Source organism: Mercenaria mercenaria, chromosome 17, assembly GCF_021730395.1.
Source record: "Mercenaria mercenaria strain notata chromosome 17, MADL_Memer_1, whole genome shotgun sequence".
NCBI lineage: Eukaryota > Metazoa > Mollusca > Bivalvia > Venerida > Veneridae > Mercenaria > Mercenaria mercenaria.
This window is the reverse complement of record NC_069377.1, coordinates 67,355,858-67,371,407: the sequence shown is the minus strand read 5'-3', so window position 1 is coordinate 67,371,407 and position 15,550 is coordinate 67,355,858. Positions and strand designations below refer to the sequence as shown.

Below are 15,550 nucleotides of genomic sequence, written 5' to 3'. Positions count from 1 at the left end.
ATGCGCAAGAACCAGGTCCCTAGGTCTAAGGTCAAGGTCACACTTAGAGGTCAAAGGATACAAGAATGAAAACTTTGTCCGGAGCATTTCTTCTTCATGCATAGAGGGATTTTGATATAACTTGGCACAAATGTTCACCACCATGAGGCGGAGTGTCGTGTGCAAGAACCAGGTCTCTAGGTCTAAGGTCAAGGTCACACATAGAGGTCAAAGGATACAAGAATGAAAACCTTGTCCGGAGCATGTCTTCTTCATGCATAGAGGGATTTTGATATAACTTGGCACAAATGTTCACCACCACGAGACGTAGTGTCATGCGCAAGAACCAGGTCCCTAGGTCTAAGGTCAAGGTCACACTTAGAGGCCAAAGGTCAGATACAAGAATGACTTTGTCCAAAGCATTTCTTCTTCATGCATGGAGGGATTTTGATGTAACTTGACACAATTATACACCATCATGAGACAAAGTGTCATGCGCAGTTCCCTTCTTTCGAATTACTTCCCTTTGTTGTTACTATAAATAGCTTATATTGTAACTTTTTCATTACTAGTCATAGGGAAAAATCGAGACCACTTTTCTGTAGTACAATATGCATGCTTCATCCAATTTTGAGGTGTATTTTGACCAGTCTCTACCTGGTAAAGATTTTTGTGAGGACTTACAATTTTTTTTTGATTTTTTTTTTTTTTTTTTTTTTTTTTTTTAAGATTAACAGATTAACTTCCCTTAGTTGTTACTATAAATAACTTATATTGTAACTTTTTATACGCCCGTTTGAAAAACGGGACGTATTATGGGAAGCCCCTGGCGGGCGGGCGGGCGGGTTGGCGGGCGGACGGGTGGGCGGCGTCCACAGACCTTGTCCGGAGCATATCTTCTACATGCATGAAGGGATTTTGATGAAACTTGGCACAGTTGTTCACCATCAGGAGACGGAGTGTCATGCGCAAGAACCAGGTCCCTAGGTCTAAGGTCAAGGATACACTTAGAGGTCAAAGGTCAAATTCAAGAATGACTTTGTCCGGACCATATCTTCTTCATGCATAGAGGGATTTGATGAAAGTTGGCACAATTGTTCATCATCATGAGAAGGAGTGTCATGCGCAAGAACCAGGTCCCTAGGTCAAGGTCAAGGTCACACTTAGAGGTCAAAGGATACAAGAATGAAAACTTTGTCCGGAGCATATCTTCTACATGCATAGAGGGATTTTGATGAAACTTGGCACAAATGTTCACCACCATGAGGCGGAGTGTCATGCGCAAGAACCAGGTCTCTAGGTCTAAGGTCAAGGTCACACTTAGAGGTCAAAGGATACAAGAATGAAAACCTTGTCCGGAGCATTTCTTCTTCATGCATAGAGGGATTTTGATATAACTTGGCACAAATGTTCACCACCACGAGACGTAGTGTCATGCGCAAGAACCAGGTCCCTAGGTCTAAGGTCAAGGTCACACTTAGAGGCCAAAGGTCAGATACAAGAATGACTTTGTCCGAAGCATTTCTTCTTCATGCATGGAGGGATTTTGATGTAACTTGACACAATTATACACCATCATGAGACGAAGTGTCATGCGCAGTTCCCTTCTTTCGAATTACTTCCCTTTGTTGTTACTATAAATAGCTTATATTGTAACTTTTTCATTACTAGTCGTAGGGAAAAATAGAGACCACTTTTCTGTAGTACAACATGCATGCTACATCCAATTTTGAGGTGTATTTTGACCAGTCTGTACCTGGTAAAGATTTTTGTGAGGACTTACAATTTTTTTTTTTTTTTTTTTTTTTTTTTTTTTTAAGATTAACTTCCCTTAGTTGTTACTATAAATAACTTATATTGTAACTTTTTTATAATTGACCGTAGGGAAAAACCAAGACCACTTTTCTGTGGTACAACATAGATGTTACTTTCCAATTTTAGGTGTATTTTAAGGTATCTCTACCTGGTAAGGAGTTTTTTTGAGGACTTAGAAAAACAAACACTTAGTTATTACTAAACAACCACAAAATTAAAATTCCATTTGCAAATACAGGTGCTAGAGTAAAGAAATTTGCTGTGACGGGCGTATATTGTGACATTCTTGCACTCTTGTTTATAATTGACCGTAGGGAAAAACCAAGACCACTTTTCTGTGGTACAACATAGATGTTACTTTCCAATTTTAGGTGTATTTTAAGGTATCTCTACCTGGTAAGGAGTTTTTTTGTGGACTTAGAAAAACAAAACAGTTAGTTATTACTAAACAACCACAAAATTAAAATTCCATTTGCAAATACAGGTGCTAGAGTAAAGAAATTTGCTGTGACGGGCGTATATTGTGACATTCTTGCACTCTTGTTGAAATAATAGAACAATGGTACTGATGATAAACTCGAACAGAAAATGAGTTACCTGTAACTTTTTTATTTCTGCGAACTTTTATCAATGGTTGGTATCAAAATAAAGCTTAACATTTGCTGAAAAATTGAAGTCATTTAAATTTATATTTAGTAAGCAGACTCACACAAAGTGAGGCCCTGAAAGGGGTATGTAAAATGGGGACTGTATGAACGTTGACTGATGATAAATTCAACTACTTTGTCATTTACAAAATTTTCTCCATAGTATTATATTGAAACTTTCCCAAAAATGCTGCCACAGTTATTCCGGATCAAGTAATGAAAAGTGACCCAATGTCAGGCCTTCATATGTTGACAGTGAGCATGTTCAAAAAACATCCTTCCCCAGTAATTTTGGATAAATATTTTTTAAACAGATAAATGTAAGTCATTTATTTATACAGAATATTTACCAATTTTGTTTTTGTTTACACCAGTTGGTGTTGTAAGTGATTGCTATTAGACGGGGTGTTCAGTTATATAAATAACCAATTGCAATTGAATAATTCTAAGATGGTCAACTTTATCATCTGTCCCAGTTTATCATCAGTACCAGCATTATTATGTCTCCCCTCGGTCCGTCCGTCCGTACGTCACACTTCATTTCCGAGCAATAACTGGAGAATCATTTGACCTAGAACCATCAAACTTCATAGGTTGGTAGGGCTTACGGAGGAGACAACCCCTATTGTTTTTGGGGTCACTCCGTCAAAGGTCAAGGTCACAGGGGCCTGAACATGGAAAACCATTTCCGATCAATAACTCGAGAACGACTTGACCCAGAATGTTGAAACTAGGATGATTGGTCATGCACAGTAGATGACCCTATTGATTTTGGGGTCACTCCGTCGAAGGTCAAGGTCACAGGGGCCTGAACATGGAAAACCATTTCCGATCAATAGCTTGAGAACGACTTGACCCAGAATGTTGAAACTTCATAGGATGATTGATCATGCACAGTAGATGACCCCTATTGATTTTGGGGTCACTCTGTTGAAGGTCAAGGTCACAGGGGCCTGAACATTGAAAACCATTTCTGGTCAGTAACTTGAGAACCTCTTGACCTAGAATGTTGAAACTTAATAGGATGATTGATCATGCAGAGTAGATGACCCCTATTGATTTTGGGGTCATTCTGTTAAAGGTCAAGGTCACAGGGGCCTGAACATCGAAAACGGTTTCCGATCAATAACTTGAGAACCTCTCGACCCAGAATGCTGAAACTTCATAGGATGATTGTTCCTGCAGAGTAAATGACCCCTATTTGTTTTTGGGGTCACTCCTTTAAAGGTCAAGGTCACAGGGGCCTGAACAATGATAACTGTTTCCGATCAATAACTTGAGAACCTCTTGACCCAGAATGTTGAAACTTCATAGGATGATTGAACATGCAGAGTAGATGACCCTATCGATTTTGGGGTCACTCTGTTAAAGGTCAAGGTCACAGAAGCCTGAACATGGAAAACAATTTCCGATCAATAATTTGAGAACCACTTGACCAAGAATGTTGAAACTTGATAGGATGATTGAACATGCAGAGTAGATGACCCCTATTGATTTTGGGGTCAGTCTATTAAAGGTCAAGGTCACAGGGGCCTGGTCATGTAAAATCATTTCTGGAAAATAACTTGAGAACCACTTGACCTAGAATGTTGAAACTTAATAGGATGATTGGACATGCAGAGTAGATGACCCCTATTAATTTTGGGGTCACTTGATTAAAGGTCAAGGTCACAGGAGCCTGAACAGTGACTTGAGAACCACTAGGCCAAGAGTGTTGAAACTTAGCGGGATGACTGGAGATGCCAAGTAGATGATCCCTATTGCAGCCAACCATCAGTGTCTCTTTGACTTTCGCTCCTGACCACTATTGACTTCTTGCCTATAGGACTTTGCATTGGGGGAGACATGCGCTTTTTTACAAAAGCAATTTCTAGTTTTAAAACAGATTTCTTTTATAAAGCAAAATCAAATAGACACAATGATCACAAAAGACCATCTTACGGATGGCCACTACACAGCACATAGAACTGTTGTTAGAAAATAAGGAGTTTTGAAGCATAGAATGCCAAACAAGCAAAATATTAAGTTAGTTGTAACACACCTATTATGCCTCCTAGGGCCTAGCAACGGCTTTATAAGCAAAAACATAATTTCAAGAAGGGTAATGCTATTGCATAACTTAATTGTTGGTAAAATTATTATATTTTTACACAAATAAAATATTTAATGCATAGGAACAGGTATGTTTCATTTTCTGTAAGAAAAGTGTATTCTCTTAAAAAGTTTATTCACTTATACAAATTAAAAAATGTAGGAGTAGCAAATGTGTTTTTGTGTAATAACATCTGCAGAATTTAGAAGAATAGGTGTATGGTCAGGAAACCAGCATATCCCATAAGATTCTGCAGATGTTTAACAGGAGGCAAACATGCATTAATGCTAATCTAGCATTAAATATATAAAAAAAGCTAAAAATGAATATATTGTCCATCAGCATCATTGAATGTTTTGAAATTCACAGGGAATGTTAGTGTTGTTTACCCATTTTGAGGTCATTGCTTTTGAATTCTGTTATAAGGCCATAATACATTTATGCTTTGCATATAGGAGAGATCGTGTTTGTATACAAATTCTATTTTTAGAACTGATAAGACAGTGATCGGTGGGCAGAAGCCGACCGTCCATGTTTTTTGTAAACAGTGATGTTTTTCCTAACGGTCTAAACTTTCTTAAAACACAAATTACATAAATAATTTTTTGATCAATGGAAAGGTTATAAAACAAGCAATTTATTGATTACTTTTAATTGTTATTTCGAAATAAAATGGATTAATTATGAACGCTTAACTTACACTGTTTTTCTAAAGGTTGTGAAAATCACTACGCCGCTTTTAAAATTATATGTCATTTAAAACGGTTGTTCATTGAAAAAAAGATATTTGGTTACAAAAATATGAAGATTGTTAGTATTTCAAATCTTTTTGAATTTTGAAAATCCATAAATGAGCAAAAAAGTTATTAAAAATTAAAAATTCTGATTCAATACGCAAACGGTGTTAAAATCATTTGTTTTACCAACCACCAGATAAACAGATGTTAACGCGTGACGTCACGGCGATCTCTCCTATAAAAAGGTGTGTTAACCCAGTGTTGGCGTGAGAATCTCTCTGTAAATGCACCTTTTCTCTCCTTTTAAAATACCCCCAGAAAATGACAAAACAGCAGTTTTTTATGGAAGAAAAATCATTATAGCATAAAAACTGCTGTATTTGTCCTTTTCAGCAGGTATTCAGGACTTAAGTACAAATAACTTCCATTTTCCATAAAAAGTCTTCTCAGAAAAACAGAAAAGTAGATTCTAAGTAAATGGTGACAGTGAAATTCCTGCACAAGCACTCTGTTAACAACTTTTACATATTTTAACAACTTTTTTAGACCATAAACATATTAGAACCCTGTAACTGATAATGCAAAAAGAGATTAAACACTGCTGACATTCCTGAACATTTAATGACCTTGATAGACAATGTATTCATTTATCAGTGTGTTTTTTTTTACATATTTTGTAACAGAATAGCCTAAATGCTTGCTTTTTTCATGTCATAACATTTGCAGAATCCTTCAGGATATGGTTGTCCCGACTTGTGCAGCAGCAAACCCCTTGAATTCTGCAGATTTTATGAAAAAACATGCATTACCCCTACATTTATCTGAAGAATGACTGTACTGGATTGATTTTCATTTGCTATTGATATTTTGAAGCTATTTTTTAAAGAAAATATGTTTACTGATATATTTTTTCAGTACCAACATTACCGTTTGGTGGAGTAGGTAATAGTGGAATGGGTGGTTACCATGGTAAATTCACATTTGACACATTCTCACATAAGAGAGGTTGTATGGAGAGAGGACTGAAAATGGAGAGTGTTAACAAGTAAGTTAATGTTTCATTTGTTATGCCCCCTGCCCCTTTGAAAAAGAGTGGGTATGTTGTTTTGCTCCTATCAATTGATCTGATGGTAGACATGTTATTTCCAGTCAATTGCTATAGAATGCTTTGGCCTACATTGGTCAGACTTCATACGATGATTGCAGGTGGTCAGTAGATGACATGTGGAAAATGTTTTAGCATACAGTAGTCAAACTTAGGTTTATTGTGTGTGGTCATAAGACCCCTACTGGTTTTCAGATCAGTAGGTCAAAGAACAAGGTTACCGAGATCTCAAGTCTGAAAATGGTTTCCAATTAATAACTGGAGAATACTTTGCCCTAGAATTATCAAACTTTGTAAGGTGATTGCCTAGGGTTGTTAGATGATCCCTGTAGTTTTGCAGGTCAGTAAGGCAAGGTCACAGTCACAGTTACCTTGAGACAATGGTATTTCATTAATATATGGAGAATGCTAGAACCTACAGTCATCAAACTTCAAAACTTTATTGAAGTTTTCAGGTCAGGGGCGGAAAGTGATGGTCAAAGTGACCCTGAGACACACCTATTAACCTCTGACATGCCATCATGGGTGCATAAGTGTTTTAGAAATAGCTGTTGTTCATTTAAACATTTATTATGCTCACCCTGTTAATAAATAAGGGGACAAGTCTTACATTCAGGTGAGGGAAATGTTGTTTAGAAGACAGTTATATAAATTATAGTCCTGTATCATTGTTGTTCTTCACTACTTTTCAATATTGGGAAGTTGTCAGTTACTTGCAGAGAACATGGCAGTACAGGTAAAGAATGCAGGTACACTGGTAAGATTAACTGACTGCTGTTAAATACCTGGAATACTTTCGAAACCCATACCAAACAAACAAACCTTTTGTTAGTTGTGTCTCTGTCATGTTTTGAAAAATACATTTTTTGTACATTTGAAACATGCTATAGTTCAGGACAGTCAGAATCTGATAAGTGAGTCTGTGATAAATGTTGGACTCCAAGTTGCTGTGGAATGATTGACCAGAATCAATTACAATTGCATACCCAGTGGTTTTTGAGAGAAATGTTTTAACATGACTCAGTACAGAAAAGGTCCTCCAGGTGTGAGTTCTCAAATATATGTAAGCCTGGTTTTCATATCAAGTAATGGTATATTGTTCAACTATACTTACACTGGCAGATGGAGGAATTAAATACACCTTTAGTTTCAAAATCTTATGATAATATTGTTTGCAGAATACGGTACCCACCTTTCACTGAAAAGAAACTGTCTAACATACTGTGGCTACAAGGTGCTGGAAAGCAACCTTCTTCTGGCGGACTTCTCTCTTATTTTAAGTTTTGGTAGAAGGAGGTAATATATAGGAGAAAATAACACTACCCTTCCCCTTTGTTATAAACTGCTTTGTCATAACAAATGCTTGCATAATTTCAGTACATGTCGAGTGTTTATCCTAAAGCAATCTCTTTTGGAATATCTGTGTATCTTGTGACTTTGTATTGATTATTAAAGATTATTTTTAAGAACTAATCGGCACTGATATATTGGGTATTTCATATATATATGAACTTGATAAAATCCACAAGGAAACTGATGCAGGCTTTGTTATGGCAACACACTAGCCTCATTAGATAGATACAGGCATGCACACAACATTGTACTATGGTTTTACGTCATGCTTAATCAGGATTTATTGGCAATGCTTTGTTTCAGGTTATATGTTTTTCTTTGCCTATTTCCCAGTTTAAGGTATCCCCCATATACAGATAGAAAATCCTTGGCAATCGACTTTGTACAGGGTAATGGAAAGAAACCCAAAGGAGATGGGGCAGGTTGTTCCATTTCCTAGTCAGCTGAAAGGTAATCTGTCACAATGGAGGACCTAACTGTGTTATTTCTTTTGGTTTTGTTCTTAATTTTCACCAATTTTATAAAGCAAGATGGCCATAGTTCTGTGAAAATAAGAATTACTTCGAAATGAACAAGTTTTCTCTGATCATGCATATAAGTTTAATGAATGGAAAAATAATCAAAAATGATAGGAAAATTTAGGATGTCTTGCAGAAATGAGGAAGTGACGGGCAAAAATTGAATATTTATTTTTACATTGTCTGTGGCCAGTTTGCAATGGTTGTATGGTTGAGTTATTCAAGATGTTTTTTCATTCAAGATAAATGTTGGTACACTGGCAATAAAGTTTTGGGTTCCTACAATTTCATTTTATGAAATGTTATAATTTCTGTATAAGAGAAATTGTAATAGAATATCTGAAATCTTAATGGGATATCAAAATAATTATAAAAAGATATAAATTCTGATGGTAAAACATTTTGAATGATTTACATTAACAATTATAGTCTTTATTACTGCGTGACAATTAGCCACCTGTTAACCACATATATCATCTTCTATTCGGCAGTATGAGATATCCTCCATTTACAAAGAAAAAGGAAAACACTGCCGCATGGATCATGAAAAAGAAGTTGAAAAGCAATGGAAGCATGTCCCTGATTCCATACTTCATTTTCGGAACTCTGTTTGCTGTCATTTTAAAGGTAATTGTGAACTTTGGTGTTTTCTGCTATTCACCAAGGCCAAACTCGCAAATTTTACTGCTTTCGAATCTGCAAATTGGCATCCTTGTGGCAAAATGTTTCTTTTCAATGGATGATTTTGGTTTAAGTTTGTATATTATCAGAAAAGACTGGTTAGACAGAACACAGTGAAGAATTAGTTAAATGTAGCTATCAGTCACACACCTGGCCTGTTGCAGCAGTTAAATGTAATTATGTAATTAGTTATCATTTACGCTAATTGTTTTATACAAAAATATCTGTCAGCCATTTCTTTGCTGGAACCTGTACATTACCGAGGAAAGGCTAAAACATAATCTTTTAGGAATAAGTTGAATTAAGTGGAATTATTTTCTTGATGCTACATTTTCAACTTCTTAGTCATTTCATTCTAGTATTGTCAGATATTTATTTTACACATACACTAATACATCATACACTGCAGTTTTTGGCATATATATACCTGTAGTTTATATCTTTACCTTCCTGCATATTGCATTGGCAAGTGCTTCCAGTAGTTAAAAACGCAACATCTGTATATGGTAAAAATTTCATTCTTGCTCTTGCATCAAAATATTATGATGTTTCTTGTGATTATTTATTTTACTACCCAAAATCCTATACAAATGACACAATATTCTCAGTTCAATACACGTTTATTTGAACATTTCAAGTGTGATAAGACATGATAGCAATCACATATATTGATAACAGATGTGTGTGAAACTTCATACAAGTTCTACATGTAATTCTCATTTATATATAAAAGCTATTATTATTAATAGTTTTGGCAAAGTATGGCCACTCCAATGTCTGAGGTAACACGACGGTTAGCTGTCGAAGATACCTATGAAATGAAAAACTCAGTCAACCGGGAGGATTCCAGACGCGCCCACAACATCATTACTCTACAGTTGCCGTAGAAGCAACGAATAATCTCACACGAACGTAAGGGATACTACAGTACACCACAGTAAATTAAACATTCCCCATAACTCGACGGTTAGCTGTCAAAGTAATAAGGAATATTTAGCGGACCGATGGATCAAGGCAAGGTACTGTCATTCTAAGCAAGGCAAATACTATAATGAGCGAGGCTACAGTACACCACAGTAAATTAAACATTCCCCATAACTCGACGGTTAGCTGCCAAAGTAATGAGGAATATCTAGCAGACAGATGGACCAAGGCAAAGTACTGTAATTCTAAGCAAGGCAAACACTATGATGAGCGAGGCTATGACGTAAGCAAGGCTATGACACATTTAAGCGAGGCTAGTCAGATATTGCCAAAGCACTAGAGCAATACCTTATACATAATAACAGCCAGACTATAGCAACGTCGAAAAGCACGTCCATTCGCCCCCGGTTGACAGAATTTTTCTTGGCCACAATAAATTTTCCAAAATTTATCCCCCAAAAATTCTGAGCAAAAAATTTCTTAAGTTCTTAAAGAAGATATATATATATCACCTTTTAATACTAATATAGTTGCTGTTTCAACAAAACTTGGTTCAACCTTGACAGAACAGACTTATAGGTTGAGTAAAATTTATTTCTTAAAAGCACACGTTTTATGTTTAAGAATTATGTCTTTAATATAATCCAAATAGAATTCGATCCCAACCATGTTGAGATGTACTCCATCAGGGAGATAAAAAGCTGTTTTTGCATCAATATCTGGAAAGACCACATCCCCGTTCCCAGAAGACAGTATGATTTTACGGCCTATTTGGTTAATGCGTTTTTTGTTTCTTTTCAATTACTTTACCCGGCCCCTGGGCACCTTGCCACCTTTGTCTCCAATAAAATATCAATCCATACAAAGAGTATTTCAGGAAAAGCTTCTCTAAGGTAGGTTATTTCGTTTTCTATAATTAGCTCGACTATTCGAAGAATAGTCTAGCTATTCTACTCACCCTGGCGTCGGCGTCGGCGTCACACCTTGGTTAAGTTTTTGCATGCAAGTACATACAGCTATCATTTAAAGGCATATAGCTTTGAAACTTATTTATTCTTTTTCTAGGTCAATTACCAACCTCTCTGGGTCAAGTCCCATAACTCTGACATGTATTTTGAGCAAATTATGCCCCCTTTTGGACTTAGAAAATTTTGGTTAAAGTTTTACATGCAAGTTACTATCTCCAAAACTAATGCAGATATTGAATTGAAACTTCACATGTGTCTTTGGGGTTATAAAACTAGTTGATAGCACCAAGTCCCATAACTCTGACCTTCATTTTGGCCAAATTATGCCCCCTTTTGGACTTAGAAAATTCTGGTTAAAGTTTTGCGTGCAAGTACATACAGCTATTACTAAAAGGCATATAGATTTGAAACTTATTTTTTCTTTTTCTAGATCAATTACCTACCTCACTGGGTCAAGTCCCATAACTCTGACATGTATTTTGAGCAAATTATGCCCCCTTTTGGACTTAGAAAATTCTGGTTAAAGTTTAACATGCAAGTTACTATCCCCAAAACTAATGCAGATATTGAATTGAAACTTAACATGTTTCTTCGGGGTTATAAAACTAGTTGATAACATCAAGTCCCATAACTCTGATATGTATTTTGGTCAAATTATGTCCCCTTTCGAAGTTAAAACTCTTGATATTTAACATTTTGGGTAATAATTTCCTGCTTCTGTGACAATATTTCGAATAGTCGAGCTTGGCTGTCTTACGGACAGCTCTTGTTTTCCAAAGTATCGGCATTTGAATATTGACTAAATCGTTCCCACCTAAATGAATGAGTATAATCGACGGTGGTATCACCAGTAATACTTGACACTGTATGTGATGTCGGAGACTGTTCCAACGCAAGCCTCGCTTCCCCCACCATGCGATAGTCAAGTCATCTATTTTAAGATTTGGTCTGCCAGATGTTGTAGCGTGAACCCCAGCCCAGTACGGGATTGAGTTGCCGATTATCCAAACATCTAAATGTAAAGAATGATATTTAATTGAAAAATCGGATGCTTGGTCAGACTACCAATACATCTACAGCTCTCTTCTTAGAACCATATTTCAAGAATACCTTTATGATATATTACATTATCGTGCATTATAGCTATAACTCTTCTACTACCTGTGCTTTATATATAAATACGTTTGACATTTACAGATTTCCAAATAGTGAATCACGTACGATTATAAAGTTTATAGGCATTTGATGGCCATCTGCCTAACTTTTTAATTGTCTCTGACAGATGACCTTGTGTTGCTAAGTCAGTCGCCCTACCAATTCTGAAACTGTGTGATCGAAAATGACCAGAGTTGTATCGTGTAAGACTTATTGCCTTTGATAGTACATGTGTGAATTGTGACCTTGTGACGACTAAGCCATTGTTGTGACAAAAAAGGCTTGTTCTCAACTTAGGTCGCCGTTCTAAATACTCAAGAAGTTTACTAACTGGGTATATATTGTCATTTTGTTTAGGCAACTTAATGAACACTGGTTTGCCTTTCTGGTGCGTCTTATAATGCCGAAGACGAATAGTGACATACTGATTATTCTGACAGAAATTTATGTCATTAATATGTATTACATGATCTATTCGAAGGGGATGCGGCGTTGTCAATTCACTTACTCGGAACAGACCAAAATAAGCCAAAGAAAACATGGCTGCAAAAAGTTTTGCTTCATAGATATCATAACAGACAACTGGTAATTTGTTACAGATTTCAACCAACATGTTCATAGTAATTGGTTTGTCTTGTGTTACCCTGCTCCTGCGACGACCCTCTAAAATTTTGCTCACTACAAATACATTGCTCGAATTATAAAATCCTTCAAGTTTATGAAAGTAATTTACCCCAGCCAAGTAAGTTGTAATAGACTTTGCTGATAGCCCTTTTTCAAAACAAAATGCTAAAAACCATATGATATGTGATACGGGAATCGGCCAACGACTTGCGAGTTTATAATTGTTCCTAAATTTTTTTAACGCATTTAGGGCGGTATTGTAAGTAAATAGTGTATTTGGTGATATTGCTGTAGCAATAAGCTGTCTTGCTCTGTATAGAAGACGCCAGGTATTTTCTTGGGGACTTTACCGATAGGTGACACAATTAAATTTGGTAAAGGTCGTTCGGTAAACGAACCAGCAACCCTACCAGCTTCAACTTCTTTATTTATTTTGGATTTTATCAAATCTGGATTTAACACAGTGGATCTCAAATTTTTTGAGTCTCGTGGTGCACGTGGACCTGTGTATTGTATTGGAAAACCATAAATGAAACCGTTCAGGAGAAAAGTGACATCACGTTGATCGTAAGTTTGTAAATATTTTTCTAGAGCTGAAATTTTAACGGGTGAACTTGCTAACTTCATGATATCAACAGAACTATTTTGCCTAGCTTGGTCAGACTTTTGAGTGCTAATGTTTTCTTGGGGCTCTATATGACCCGTGCCTAAAAAATTGTCTGCCACGAAAAGTACCTCTTTGTACAGGGGCCTGTGTTTGCGTGCCGGCGGATTCTCCCGGTCTTGTGCATCTTATCGCAGGGTGAGGGCCGTGACAATTAGTGCATTTATGAGAAAACCTGCAACTCTGCCACGTGCAAGTGCCCGAATTGAAGTCATTGCACGTATATTTGTACGGGTTAGAAGGGGTTCTCAGTACAGGCCTCACCTGCATACATCGCCACCACAGGTCATTATTGATTTTTGACCATGGTGCCGGTGTGATAGCCTGACGCAAATGGAATTGTTCATCATATTCGGATAACTCAACGACTTCTTTTAGCATCAAGACGAGGTTAACATAAGACCCTCTGCAAATTTGCTGCTTAAGTGCAGGAGGTAAATGAGCAGCGATGTCATCATCAGCTACTCGAACAACAGGCAAGGTGACATCACAAAAATTACTATAAGCATTTGCATTGCGGGCATCTTGGAAACAATCAAGCGGAATTGCAGTTTGCGAATATCGTGCATTGGACGTGCTGCTATTGCATACCGGAGTCGGAATACTATTTTCAGTATTATTTGAGCTAACAACACTAGTGCTTGGATTCATTTCTGCAAAACTGTTAGAATTAGGGTCGCCACACCCCGTATTTAAATTTTCAACTAAGGTGTATACTGTTATTGTCAGTCTGCGGAATTATCTGTGACTCTCTTAAAAGTTGTTCAAAATCAATAACAGACGTACCGACATTTGTTTGATGCATCGGGTCTTCAGGCAAATCTGCTGCTTCGTCCGCCGTTCTTTTCTTCCCCCTAGTCATCCTCTCAGGCTGACATGCCTCTACATTCCTGGCGGGTTGATGGGGTCGCACTCTGCCTCGGCCACGTGGCATGACTGTGTAACTTTAAGGGATACTTAAACTGTTACGTAGCAATACTGTGGTTGAACTGAGAATACTGCACGTGATCTTCAGTTTATATAACGCTCGAGTGATTCCCGGACGCTTCCGCGTTCATCATTTATTTGTAATGTTTAAACCGAGGATTAGAAAAAATAGGATTACTTGACAACAACGATAGTTTATTGTTTACATGCCTAACGACGAGATAGCTACTGATTTCGTTAGAAAATAAATGTAATTATTTTTATGCAAAATAATCTTAATTATTAAATCTGATCTAATAAAGTGTTTTTTTTTGGTGTTACTTGAAATGTAACCATTGTCATCTGTGCAATTTGAGCTTGTGTTGTAATTCATGTCTTACAGAATTCACAAATTGCATTGATGAAAATAAATTGATGCCACATGTTGAATACCAACACACCAAGCCTTTTTTTTCTCTCTCTCTGAAATGCAGCATCTTAAGATCTGTATCAACTTGAGTCAAATGCAAGCTTACCTTTTGAAGTTTGGTTGAGGTGCTCTAACCTGACAACATGAGAAACATGAGCGTCATTGAAAGTAACACCTTGCCAGAGTTTCTAATTATTAACTAGGTTTTCGTTGAGTTATTAGATTGGGGTATGTCGTTGGTCTGGCGGGCGGGTGGATGGCGGCGTCGAACTGGTGTTTCCGGTCAATAACTTTTGTTTCGGTAAAGATATTTGAATAAAACTTGGTATGTATGTAGCTTATACCAAGACAAAGGCTTGGATTGATTTTGGGGTTTCTGGGGTCAAGGTCACTGTTACTTAAAATAGAAAAAGGGTTTCCGGTCAATAACTTAACTTAGGAATGAGCTATCATGATGAAACTCGGTGTATAGAAAACTTATATAAAGTTGTAGCTTGGGATTGATTTTGGGGTTTCTGGGATGAAGGTCAAGGTCATTGTTAATAAAAATAGGGTTAGGGTTAGGTTAGCGTTAGGGTTAGGGTTAGCATATCTTCTACATGCATGGAGGGATTTTGATGAAAGTTGGCACAATTGTTCACCATTATGAGACGGAGTGTCATGCGCAAGAACCAGGTCCCTAGGTGTAAGGTCAAGGTCACACTTAGAGGTCAAAGGATACAAGAATGAAAACTTTGTCCGGAGTATATCTTCTTCATGCATAGAGGGATTTTGATGTAACTTGGCACAATTATACACCATCATGAGACAAAGTGTCTTGCGCAGTTCCCTTCTTGAGAATTACTTCCCTTTGTTGTTACTATAAATAGCTTATATTCAGGGCTCCGGAAATTTTGAGAACTCAATCGGTCCGAAACGAAAATCCTGACATCGGCGCTACCCCACCCACCGC

At 37.0% G+C, this 15,550-nt stretch overlaps 2 protein-coding genes across 14 annotated transcripts in view; one reads left to right on the top strand and one right to left on the bottom strand.

Annotated features, from left to right (window-relative positions):
* The window catches only part of LOC123536344 (uncharacterized), a 377,622-nt gene that overhangs the window by 272,000 nt on the left and 90,072 nt on the right, over positions 1 to 15,550 (bottom strand). The window lies entirely within an intron of this gene.
* The window catches only part of LOC123537180 (aldehyde dehydrogenase, dimeric NADP-preferring-like), a 62,697-nt gene that overhangs the window by 37,769 nt on the left and 9,378 nt on the right, over positions 1 to 15,550 (top strand). For 6 of the 13 annotated variants that reach the window (XR_006683473.2, XM_045320795.2, XM_045320794.2 and 3 more), the window contains exons 12-13: positions 6,186 to 6,315; positions 8,738 to 8,873. Coding sequence is in view for 10 of the 13 variants with exons in the window: in XM_045320795.2 (XP_045176730.1) it covers positions 6,186 to 6,315; positions 8,738 to 8,873 (266 nt within the window). In the remaining 3 variants the exon portion in view is untranslated. Of the gene's footprint in view, positions 1 to 6,185; positions 6,316 to 7,553; positions 7,672 to 8,061; positions 8,179 to 8,737; positions 8,874 to 15,550 lie in introns of those variants that run through there. The other 7 variants (XR_006683474.2, XM_045320800.2, XM_045320801.2 and 4 more) reach the window with 3 other exon arrangements.